Consider the following 13101-nt stretch of genomic DNA (forward strand, 5'->3'; position numbering starts at 1 on the left):
CGAGCTGAGCGGGGCTGTTGGAGTTGCATTTCGACTACAACCGCGCTGAACCGTGCTGGCTGGAAGTGGGCGCAAACAGTGACATCAGTGAGCTTTTAAGCGGTAGTCTCACGACCCGAATAGTAAACAATAAACATGGAGGACATGGAGTCGTTAGTGTTGCTGGTCTTGGTGCTGTGGCTTGTTGTCACCGACAACGCCAACAGATACTGGCAAGAGCGTATAGATGAGGCGAGGCGCATAAGGCTTCATAATTCTCGTAATTCGTAATTCTCCTTCTTCCGGGTTTACGGTGTTTACAGATCCCAGCGTGCTCGCGGGGCGTGTGTGGGCATGTGAGGACACTCCTCCTCACCAATCAGTGCACAGGGGAGTGTCTCCTCACGCCCCAGCCCCACTCGGCACGGTTTGGCTCGCTTCAGCCCCACTCCAAAACGGTGCGAGTTTTAGGGGCTAAGCAGGGCTGAAGCGAGCTGAGTCGTGCTGTTTTTTGGTAGTCGAAACGCGAGCCGTGTCGGGCTGAAGTGAGCTGAAGCGAGCTGAAGTGAGCTGAAAAAGGGTAGTGGAAAAGGGCCATTAGAGGCAGCGCAGTTAAGATTATTATGTAAATGATAAGATGTAGAATACAAGCTTTTGGCTGATGTTTGCACATGAATATGGGGGTGCTGTGGCCTAATGGTTAGAGAAGCAGTTTTGGGACCAAAAGGTTGCTGATTTGATTCCCTGGACCAGCAGGACTGGCTGAAGTGCCCTTGAGCAAGGCACCTAACCCCCATCTGCTCCGGCAAGAGTGGTGGCATACCTTGTGTCTGATTAAACTGATGATGTAATTATCGGTTCGGGCGGTGCCTGGCTAATAAATAAATAAATAAATAACTTGCAGATGAATCTAGTACTGCTATATAAAGCTTCATGTGTGAATTAATTATTAATTACTTAGTACACAATGCATTCCTCTAGATCATAAACAGCTTCTATAATTTATGAATGTGCATAATTCATATTTATAAATGTCTCCAATTGCAAAGTCAACTTTTTATTTTTGTCAACCTAGTGCACTTTGGGGTGTATTCATTGATGATCACTTAATTGCCTTTCCTTCTTTTCTCCTTTTTTCATTATTGCTCTCTTTGCTCATTTCATGCCTCTTCTCCTGCAGCACCAGAGAGCAGAGGTAGGTAGCATGTGCACACAAGCCCCAGCACAACTGGCATCTGCTGCATTTCCTGATCTGCATGAGCTTCCCCTCTCTCCTCCAGGGGATTTTTTTTTTCCTTTATTGTGGAGCTTCTTATGCTGTGACTTTAAGTATGAAGAAATGTGATCTTGACTTAAAAACAAATTGCTTACAGATATATATAATTTTTTTTTTCTTTTCAACAAAACAGCAGCAGAAGTCATCCACAAGGCTTTTACCGTACTCTCTCATTACTTGGGTGTTTTACATGCACCATTACAGCACCCTTTTGTTTTCTGAAATGTTTTAATGAGTTGCAGCGCTGGGGGGTTTAAAACAATATGTGTGGCAGTTTGGGGAAAAACCCACCGGATATCAGTGTCTGATTTCTGGCAAACAAGGAAAAAATAGTGTTTTTCAGGCTATATAACACATACAACTTAGTCAGTCTGCCTAAAGACATCTAAACATCCATCCCATCCATCCATGACCTGTAAGAAAAAGAAGAAGAAGAAACCTTTGTCACATGCACATTTCAAGCACAGTGAAATTAATCCTCTGCATTTAACCCATCTGAAACAGTGAAAAAAGACACACACACACACACACACCCAGAGCAGTGCACAGCCACACTACAGCGCCCAGGGAGCAGTCAGGGGTTCGGTACCTTGCTCAAGGGCACCTCAGCCCAAGGCCACCCCATGTTAACCTAACTGCATGTCTTTGGACTGTGGGGGAAACCGGAGCACCCGGAGGAAACCCACGCAGACACGGGGAGAACATGCAAACTCCACACAGAAAGGCCCCCGCCAGCCACTGGGTTCGAACCCGGAACCTTTTTGCTGTGAGGTGATCATGCTAACCACTACACCACTGTAGCCGCTTTATCCTGTTCTACAGGGTCACAGGCAAGCTGGAGCCTATCCCAGCTGACTATGGGCGAGAGGCGGGGTACACCCTGGACAAGTCGCCAGGTCATCACAGGGCTGACACCGAGACAAACTCACATTCACACCTGCGGTCAATTTAGTCACCAGTTAACCTAACCTGCATGTCTTTGGACTGTGGGGGAAACCGGAGCACCCGGAGGAAACCCACGCAGACACGGGGAGAACATGCAAACTCCACACAGAAAGGCCCTTGCCAGCTGCTGGACCTTCTTGCTGCGAGGCGATAGTGCTAACTACTACACCACCGTGCCGCCCCCTTCCTCAAACAGTGAAGGTTATACTTTAAGTTGCTGGATTGCTCTATGCGAAATGGAAATAAGTATAATCAAATTTTTGTAATGAGAGATCAGCTGTCAAAATGGACGGCACGGTGGTGTAGTGGTGAGCACTGTCACCTCACAGCAAGAAGGTTCTGGGTTTGAGCCCAGTGGACCTTTCTGTGTGGAGTTTGCTTGTTCTCCCCGTGTCTGTATGGTTTTCTCCCACAGTTCAAAGACATGCAGTTAGGCTAATTGGCTCCTCTAAATTGCCCATGTGTATGAATGGTTGTTTCCCAAGCCCAGAAATGGGAGGGTTGCGGCAGGAAGGGCATTTAGCATAAAACCATGCTCCAATTTAATAGGACATGTGGCTCAGTAGGGTCCACACAGACCCTGACCTGGCAACAGTGGATAAGGAGGAAGAAGAAGATATCAGCTGTCAAAATGTCTGAGACGCACCTTTCTCTCAGTTGGAATTGGAAACTTTTTCTACGTGTTTTTTTTTTCCCCTCCTTTTCACTTTTCTAAACGTATTTCAGTTTGGGAAAGCCTGTATGATTCTGAACTTTTTATTTGTCCAAAATATTGTCATGTTAAGGGTTTTCCCAGGCCACCACACATATTCTTAAAATCGCTGCTTAGTTCTCTATGGCCATTGACCCAAAACATAATTGTGTACGTATACACTGTAAAAAACTAAAAACTGAATTTGAGGAGAAAATTCCTTAATACTAGTGAAATTATCTTGCTGCATGGACAAATAATTTTACTTGACAAGACATCTTGGAATAAGTTGGTTACAATCTAGAACTAGTTTTAATAATCTCAGAGTTGGTGTCTTGTATTCTTCTACACTGCAAAAATTATATCTTAAGTTAGAATATCTTGAATATAGTTGAAACGATCTCGCATTTCCTGTTAGAAGAATACAAGACACCAACTCTGAGATTATTAAAACTAGTTCTAGATTGTAACCAACTTAAAGGTGGGGTACGAGATTTTGGAATAACGGTTCCTGCAAGCCATATTTTGAAAAGAAACACGACCTCCCTCGCCATGCTCCCACCCCCCGCTTCTCCACCCCCCCCTCCCCCTTATAAAGCCTGAGAAAATCAGCCTTTATAATGGGTGTCTATTGCGTTACACACCAGTGGAGAGTGTAGAGAGCTTGGAAAAATAGCTCAAGCTTTCTCATTTAAACTGTGTTTTCAGCCCCAATTTTCACTCCACACACAATTTTCTCAAAAGTAGTAGCCACACTTGTCCTGATTCACACAATGTGTCTACCTACACGATAGGACTTGTAGTTTTTGAATGAGAAGCCTGAAAGTGAGGAGAGGGCAGGCGCGCAGCCCCATAGACTGCCATTATAAGCTTAGCAGAAAAGTCACTCGTTTTTAACTCGCTCTAGTGACCTCATTTTTTACACTACAGACAAAAAAATTAAATCAGTGTGTTCAGGAGAGCCTTGTGGCGCTCACTGTGAAATAATTTTGTGAATATCTCCTTCCGTTTTTGTGTAAATCCCCGTTGTTTGGAGGGAGCACACTGAGAAAATCCTGTGACACTCTGCTCGCAGCGCACAGGTTGGGGGAGGGGCTGCTCGCTCTCTCTCTCTCTCTCTCTCTCTCTCTCTCTCTCACACACACACACACACACACACACACACACACACACACACACACAAGGGATGGGCTGCTCGCGGGCTTCAGTCTGATTGACGTGTCAGTATCCAATCATTTTGAGGTGGTACCTCGATAGGATTGGATGGCGTTTTTCCTTTATTTTACACTGTAGACTGGATTAAAATATTTTGTTTTTGGGTCAAACCTTCTATTGTACTGCTTGCAACATGGGTGTGAGGAGCTTTTCAAGCAATATGGTAAAAAATACTACTGAAAAAATCTCATACCCCACCTTTAATCCAAGATGTCTTGTCAAGTAAAATTATCTGTCCATGCCGCAAGATAACTTCACTAGTATTAAGGAATTTTCTCCTCAAATTCAATTTTTAGTTTTTTTTTTTTTTTTTGCAGTGTATGTGTACCTTTTTGGTTTTGTGTAAAAAAGGGAAAAAAGGGTATAGGGGATTATTTCAATATACCATCAGAACCCTATGAGTCTACTAAACCATCTGTGGAAATGGGAGGCAGCTGGTATGTTGGCAGATGTGTCTGTACTAAAGTCAGGGTTGCTTTCCTGCCTGCGGGTATGCATTCCTCTCCCGTGTGTATTTGAAGCTGATACTTGGTTACTGAGAAGAGTAAAGATTAGTGTGCTGGAATAAAATGTTGCTTCACCTTAAAGGGCTAGTAATCATTAAGGCATAATATGATCTTTGATGACTCTATGCTCTGTTTGCCCTCAGGCACAGCGTCATGTGACCGATCTGTACGAAGACCTGAGAGATGGACATAACTTGATCTCTCTGCTGGAGGTGCTGTCCGGGGATACACTGGTGAGCCTCAGTGCCTGTATAACTCTGAATGACTCTGTTCACTGTCTGCAGCCCAACTCAACAACCCTACACCCAAAATACTGTACCCATCCCATCCCTGGGCCTGGAGTGAAGCTGAACTACTCCTAAAAGAAGCTTAGGCCAATACAAACCACTTCTAAATATTTAAAAAAAAAAATATATATATATATATATATATATATGTGTGTATATATATATATATATATGTATATATATGTGTATATATATATATATATATATATATATATATGTATGTGTGTGTGTTTTCTTAATCATGAGATCTGTATTTGCTAAGTTAAATTGATCTTGATCTATTGGGATCTAGTCAAAGAAACGTCATCTTTTTTTTTTTTTTTTTTAATTTAACTTCTAAACGTTTTCAATTTATTATCCAAATCCAGAGATTTAACTGCTAACACACATCACACCCAAAACACTGGGTTTCAGATGACTTTTGTGAACTTTTTGTTCACATCTGGCTCAATGCCATGCTTCAGTATCGCGTTTCCTCTTGGCCATAACACGTTAACCTCACAGTCCACTCAATGCCTTTATCTCATTGAACTGTGTGGCACCTGTGTGACTCCTTCTCTTCCTTCTCTGCCTCCATCTCCTTCTATCCCTCCCTATCTCTGTGTACTGGCTTTGCCTCCTCTCTTTTCACTGCTCTTGCTGGGGCTAGTCGAGGGAGAGGGACGTTGTGAGGAACTTGCGGTTGGTGAGTGGGTTTGTCATTTAGATCTTTTTCCTTGATGTGATAGCATGGGTGCATCAGTGGACAGCCTGTATATGAGCTCTTGTCAAAAAAGTACGGTCGACGACTTTATTTTTTAGGATTTTATTTTATTTTTTTTTAAGTGTAATGGAAAAATGCATCAGTTATATTTAAACTTGATTAAAAAAAAAACTGGTGTTGGCTCATTTAAATTGGATTGGATTGTTATGATGCCAAATTAAATGAAACAACCTTTTGTATAAGGTCATAAAATAAAAAAAAATCTTTCAAATACTTTGAAGGTTTATAGTATGTAATTTACTTATGCTTTGTGCAAATGTGATTTAAAGTCATGAATGATCTGAACGCTATGAACAGGATAATGAGCTTGCCTGTTGCATGAATTATTGGTTCTTCTTCTTCTTCTTCTTCTTCTTCTTCTTCTTCGGCTTTCATCAATCTGAACCTCAAGATCATGTTTTGGGTGTGTAACCAATGTGGCAGATGTATCAGACATTCATTGTTTGTCATTATTATGGTTATACTTACCATTAATTGGCCTAAACTTCCATGAAAAGCTGCACTTGATTGCTCATCAGTTGTTGGCCTTGTCTTTAAGCATCCTTTATGGCTTTATGTTTCGGAGCCAGAGAGGAAATCGACATTAGTTCAAATATGTCTTTCACTGTTTATTGCATGAGTATGGGCTATGGATTCCACCTCAGTGAAAATTTACAGTCTTTGTCTCATGTCTGTCTTCCTCCATTTTCACTTTTCCTTCATTCCTTCAGCCTCGAGAAAAAGGACGTATGCGATTCCACAAACTTCAGAATGTACAGATAGCACTGGATTTCCTCAAACACCGGCAGGTAAGAAACCTTCTACTGATATAAGAAGACAATGAACCTGTCTTTCTTGATATCTTTAAAACAAAAAAAAAAAAATTTCATAGGATTTCGGTTAAATTTCTCATAAATCCTGATATTTTGTTTATCCCAGGTCAAGCTGGTGAACATTAGGAATGATGATATCGCAGACGGAAATCCCAAACTTACCCTGGGGCTTATATGGACCATCATCCTCCACTTCCAGGTCTCCTCCTCTGTCAGTGTTAAGTTCCTTTACCATTTACCTCCGCCGCCTTTTTCCCGTCCGGTCTGGGGAAATCAGTTGGAAGTCATTAATACTTTTGGTGGTTTGGGACATAATCATCAAACGTCATCTAATCAATCATTTCCTTTAATTACTTTCTTCTTTCTTTACTATGGAAGTGGGTAATCATGGGTTTGGTTGTTGTAATCAAACTAAAACTAATTATTATGGAAATACATAAAGATAACTAGACACGTCTGCTTTTTTGGCTTGAAAATACACATTTTATGACAATGTTAATATTCCATTTTAAGTTATGTGTATCCTGATCTATCTGAATCACTGTTAGATCATGTTTTTCTTTAACTCAAAAAGTATAAATGGTCAAGAGTAAGCAATAGCACTGGACTATATGCAGTTTTACTCCAAGAAAGGTTTGTCAGCTATGGGCAAGATATTATTTTGCCCCATTAGTTCTTGTGCCAACAGATTTCCCATCTTAATCCACTTTTCCGAGCCGGAGTCTGCGATGAGTCACATATTCTGTGCTGCAGAGGACTCAGTTTTTGGGTGTGGAGGCTGTACCAGAAAGATATCTGTAGCTGGATGCTGATGGCCTACATGAGGGAATTCCTGATGATTCATTTGTTTTTGTCCTGGGTAACAGGGGAGATGAAATTAAATTAAATCAGATATCTGTTCTCAGGCTGTAGCTTGGCCTTCATGGTCATCTCATGACCCTTGGCTCAAGCCAAGTACACAAAATATATTATTAGATTACTTTGTCTGTGTGATGCCATTGATTTGACCATTCTAGCTGGTTGCATTTAGTTTATTGCGGTTCACCCCAAATACAGAACGGTAAACATAGTGGCAAGAGACAATAACAGGGCTTATGCCCCAATTAAAAATTGTCCCTCATGCTAAAAAGGGAAAAATATGTAAAAAGCAAGTAAATATCGAAATACAAAAGCACAGGAAAATAATAATGTTAGTAATGAAATAATGCTGCAGTGAGTGTTGCATGGAAGAATATAATAATCAGCCAATGTAAATCTATTTTATTTATAGTGCTTAAAAAAAAAACCTTGTCCCTTTAGTGTATATTTAATACCTAATCCTTGACCAAAACAGATCTTCCATCCCATACTGCCATATCATTCCATTTACCCAGTATCCCCCAGTACTGGAAATTTGATTTCCATTAAGGTAATTAACTGAACGGCCCGGAGGTTGATGGTAATCACTGGAACTTTGTTCATCATTTTATGAAGTGCATGCATGTACTCGTATATGATGTGTATATGGTGTCTTGTATTCAAAATATTTGAAAGATTTGCATGCTGGTATTCTGTAACAAGTTATTAATTATGGACATTTTCCTGTTAAAATTGCACGTGTTAAATCACATGCGTTTTTGGGACCTGATAGATTTCAGACATCCAGGTCAATGGGCAGTCTGATGACATGTCAGCTAAGGAGAAGCTGCTGCTCTGGTCACAGCGTATGGTGGAGGGATACCAGGGTCTGCGCTGTGACAACTTCACCACCAGCTGGCGGGACGGCAAGCTCTTCAATGCTGTTATTCACAGACACGAGTAAGTGCTCATGAAGGATACTTGGGACATCCAGGAAATCGTTTTAATGATCTCAGTTAGGCTAACTAGAGCTGAAGCATAAGGACCATGTTTTCACTTTATCAGTCCTTATTGAATATTGGGCGGCATGGTGGTGCAGTGGTTTGCATGTTCTCCCTGTGTCTGCGTGGGTTTCCTCTGGGTGCTCTGGTTTCCCCCACAGTCCAAAGACATACAGTTAGGTTAACTGGCTACTCTAAATTGTCTCTAGGTGTGTGTGTGTGTGAGTGAATGGTTGAGAGGTGGAAACCTATATAATAATTGAGTAGAAGACAATGGGAAACCACTGTTCCCTAGAAACTCTGATGGACGTCAGAGCTGGACCTGCCATCAGACAGAACACTGAAGAAGAAGATTGAATTATCTTATCAAAGTAATCTTTTTTTTTTTTTTTGCTGAAATGTGATACAAGGAAAAGCTATTGAAATTAATTAAATAATTGGCAGTTTTACAGAGACTAGTTATATAAAGTTTGTCTTGGGCTTGACTTTGGTCCAAAAAATTAGAATGCCTCTACCAAAACGGAATGTTGTATTGCCCTAACGCCGGCCTGCTCTTGCAGTATTCAAGAGGCGTGGTTCTTAAGTACAGTGGATATAAAAAGTGTACACACCCCATTAAAATGATAGGTTTTGCTGATGTTAAAAAAAAATGAGACGACAATAAATAATTTCAAAACTTTTCCCACCTTTAATGTGACCTATAACCTGTACAATTCAATTGAAAAACAAACAAATCTGTTGGGGGGGGGAAAACATAAAAAATATACAATAAGCTGGTTGCATAAGTATGCACACCCTTAAACTAATACTTTGTTGAAGCACCTTTTTGATTTAATTACAGCACTCAGTCGTTTTGGGTTCACACCTGCCATGAGTTAAAATGACTGATTAACCCCAAATAAAGTTCAGACATTTACTTCGTTGCATCCTCCAGCAAAAGCCAGGGGTCACAGAGAGCTTGCAAAGCGTCAAAGGGATCTCATTGTTGAAAGGTATCAGTCAGGAGAAGGGGACAAAAACATTTCCACAGCATTAGATATACCACGGAGCACAGTGAAGACACTCATCAAGAAGTGGAGAAAATATGGGACAACAGTGACATTACTGAGAACTGGACATCCCTCCAAAATTGATGAAAAGACAAGATGAAAACTGGTCAGGGAAGCTGCCAAGAGGCCTACAGCAACACTGAAGGAGCTGCAGGAATATCTGGCAAGTACTGGTTGTGTACTACATGTGGCAACAATCTCCTGTATTCTCCATATGTCTGGACTATGGGGTAGGGTCAAAGAAAAACATCCCGTCTCGTCTCGTCTCGTCTTCTTCCGCTTATCCAGGACCGGGTCGCGGAGGCAGCAGTCTAAGCATGGAAGCCCAAACTTCCCTTTCCCCAGACACCTCGGCCAGCTCCTCGGGAAGAACACCGAGGCGTTCCCAGGCCAGCCGAGAGACATAGTCCCTCCAGCGTGTCCTGGGTCTTCCCCGGGGCCTCCTCCCGGGGGGACATGCCTGGAACACCTCCCCAGGGAGGCGTCCAGGAGGCATCCGAAAAAGATGCCCGAGCCACCTCAGCTGGTTCCTCTCGATGTGGAGGAGCAGCGGCTCTACTCCGAGCTCCTCCCGAGTGACTGTGCTTCTCACCCTATCTCTAAGGGAGCGCCCAGCCACCCTGCGAAGGAAACTCATTTCAGCCGCTTGTATCCGCGATCTTGTTCTTTCTGTCATTACCCAAAGCTCATGACCATAGGTGAGAGTCGGAACGTAGATCGACCGGTAAATTGAGAGCTTCGCCTTTTGGCTCAGCTCCTTCTTCACCACGACGGACCGGTAAAGCGACCGCATCACTGCGGAGGCTGCACCGATCCGCCTGTCGATCTCACGCTCCATCCTTCCCTCACTCGTGAACAAGATCCCGAGATACTTAAACTCCTCCACTTGAGGCAGGACTTCTCCACCAACCTGGAGAGGGCAAGCCACCCTTTTCCGGTCGAGAACCATGGCCTCGGACTTGGAGGTGCTGATTCTCATCCCAGCCGCTTCACACTCGACTGCAAACCGCCCCAGTGCATGCTGAAGGTCCTGGTTTGAAGAAGCCAACAGGACAACATCATCCGCAAAAAGCAGAGATGAAATCCTGTGGTTCCCAAACAGGATTCCTTCCGGCCCCTGGCTGCGCCTAGAAATTCTGTCCATAAAAATTATGAACAGAACCGGTGACAAAGGGCAGCCCTGACGGAGTCCAACATGCACTGGGAACAGGTCTGACTTACTGCCGGCAATGCGAACCAGACTCCTGCTCCGTTCGTACAGGGACCGGACAGCCCTTAGCAAAGAGCCCCGAACCCCATACTCCCGAAGCACCCCCCACAGAATACCACAGGGGACACGGTCGAATGCCTTCTCCAGATCCACAAAGCACATGTGGACTGGTTGGGCAAACTCCCATGAACCCTCGAGCACCCTATGAAGGGTATAGAGCTGGTCCAGTGTTCCGCGACCAGGACGAAAACCGCATTGTTCCTCCTGGATCCGAGGTTCGACTATCGGTCGAATTCTCCTCTCCAGTACCCTGGAGTAAACTTTCCCTGGGAGGCTGAGAAGTGTGATTCCCCTATAATTGGAGCACACTCTCCGGTCCCCTTTCTTAAAAAGAGGGACCACCACCCCAGTCTGCCACTCCAGAGGCACTGTCCCCGACCGCCACGCGATGTTGCAGAGGCGTGTCAACCAAGACAGCCCCACAACATCCAGAGACTTGAGATACTCAGGGCGGATCTCATCCACCCCCGGTGCCTTGCCACCGAGGAGCTTGCAAACCACCTCAGTGACTTCGGCTTGGGTAATGGACGAGTCCACCTCTGAGTCATCAGCCTCAGTCTCCTCAGTGGAAGACATGACGGTGGGATTGAGGAGATCCTCAAAGTATTCCTTCCACCGCCCGACAATGTCCCCAGTCGAGGTCAACAGCTCCCCACCCGCACTGTAAACAGTGTTGGCAGAGTACTGCTTCCCCCTCCTGAGGCGCCGGACGGTTTGCCAGAATTTCTTCGAGGCCGACCGATAGTCCTTCTCCATGGCCTCCCCGAACTCCTCCCAGTTCCGAGTTTTTGCCTCCGCAACTGCCCGAGCTGCAGCACGCCTGGCCTGCCGATACCCGTCGGCTGCCTCAGGAGTCCCGGAGGTCAACATGGCCCGATAGGACTCCTTCTTCAGCTTGACGGCATCCCTTACTTCCGGTGTCCACCACCGGGTTCGGGGATTGCCGCCACGACAGGCACCGGAGACCTTGCGGCCACAGCTCCGAACAGCTGCGTCCACAATGGAGGTAGAGAACATGGTCCACTCAGACTCAATGTCCCCCGCCTCCCTCGGAAGCTGGGAAAAGCTCTCCCGGAGGTGGGAGTTAAAGACCTCCCCAACAGAGTGCTCGGCCAGACGTTCCCAGCAGACCCTCACCATACGTTTGGGCCTGCCAGGTCTGTCCAGCTTCCTCCTCCGCCAGCGGATCCAACTCACCACCAGGTGGTGATCAGTTGACAACTCAGCCCCTCTCTTCACCCGAGTGTCCAAGACATAGGGTCGGAGATCAGATGACACGACTACAAAGTCGATCATCGACCTCCGACCTAAGGTGTCCTGGTGCCACGTGCACTTATGGACACCCCTATGCTCGAACATGGTGTTCGTTATGGACAAACTGTGACTAGCACAGAAGTCCAATAACAAAACACCACTCGGGTTCAGATCGGGGAGGCCGTTCCTCCCAACCACGCCCCTCCAGGTGTCACTGTCATCGCCCACGTGAGCATTGAAGTCCCCCAGTAGCACAATGGAGTCCCCAGTCTGAGCACCCCTCAGTACCTCTCCCAGGGACTCCAAGAAGGCCGGATACTCTATACTGCTATTTGGCCCGTAGGCACAAACAACAGCAAGAGCCCTCTCCCCAATCCGAAGGCGCAGAGAGGCGACCCTCTCGTTCACTGGGGTAAACTCCAACACATGGCGGCTGAGCTGGGGAGCTATAAGGAAGCCCACACCAGCCCGCCGCCGCTCACCATGGGCGACTCCAGAGAAGTGGAAAGTCCAGCCCCTCTCGAGGAGCTGGGTTCCAGAGCCCAAGCTGTGCGTGGAGGTGAGCCCGACTATCTCTAGCCGGTACCTCTCAACCTCCCGCACAAGCTCAGGCTCCTTCCCCCCCAGCGAAGTGACATTCCATGTCCCAACAGCCAGCCGCTGTGTCCGGGGGTCAGGTCGTCGAGGCCCCTGCCTTCGACTGCCACCCAATCCACACTGCACCAAACCCCTACTGCTACCTCTGTGGGTGGTGAACCCACAACAGAAAAACATCCAGGCCTGGCTAAATTTTGAGGGGGAAAAAAAAAAATACATCAGCTCTCCCAAAAGCATGTGGGAAAATTTGTTATGGTCTGATGAAACCAAGGTTGAACTTTTTGGCCACAATTCCAAAAGGTATGTTTGGGGAAAAAACACTGTGCATCACCAAAAGAACACCATACCCACGGTGAAGCATGGTGGCGGCAGCATCATGTTTTGGGGTTATTTTTCTTCAGCTGGAGCAGGGGCTTTAGTCAAGGTGGAGGGAATTATGAACAGTTCTAAATACCAGTCAATTTTGGCCCAAAACCTTCAGGGGTCTGCTAGAAAGCTGAAGATGAAGAGGAATTTCATCTTTCAGCACGACAATGACCCAAAAAAAGTTTTGGAATGGCCCAGCCAGAGTCCAGGCCTAAATCCAATTGAAAATCTGTGGGCTGTGTACAAGAGATGC

The 13101-nt window shown here is 45.2% G+C and overlaps 1 protein-coding gene across 9 annotated transcripts in view; it reads left to right on the forward strand.

The window, feature by feature from the left end:
* The window catches only part of plecb (plectin b), a 213574-nt gene that overhangs the window by 158907 nt on the left and 41566 nt on the right, over window positions 1-13101 (forward strand). For 4 of the 9 annotated variants that reach the window (XM_060922295.1, XM_060922288.1, XM_060922292.1 and 1 more), the window contains exons 3-7: window positions 1160-1174; window positions 4756-4845; window positions 6373-6450; window positions 6581-6685; window positions 8105-8271. In XM_060922295.1, the coding sequence (XP_060778278.1) occupies window positions 1160-1174; window positions 4756-4845; window positions 6373-6450; window positions 6581-6685; window positions 8105-8271 (455 nt within the window). The remainder of the gene's footprint in view (window positions 1-1159; window positions 1175-4755; window positions 4846-6372; window positions 6451-6580; window positions 6686-8104; window positions 8272-13101) is intronic. The other 5 variants (XM_060922290.1, XM_060922294.1, XM_060922291.1 and 2 more) reach the window with 3 other exon arrangements.

Source organism: Neoarius graeffei, chromosome 5 (genome assembly GCF_027579695.1).
Source record: "Neoarius graeffei isolate fNeoGra1 chromosome 5, fNeoGra1.pri, whole genome shotgun sequence".
NCBI classification, from domain to species: Eukaryota; Metazoa; Chordata; class Actinopteri; order Siluriformes; family Ariidae; genus Neoarius; species Neoarius graeffei.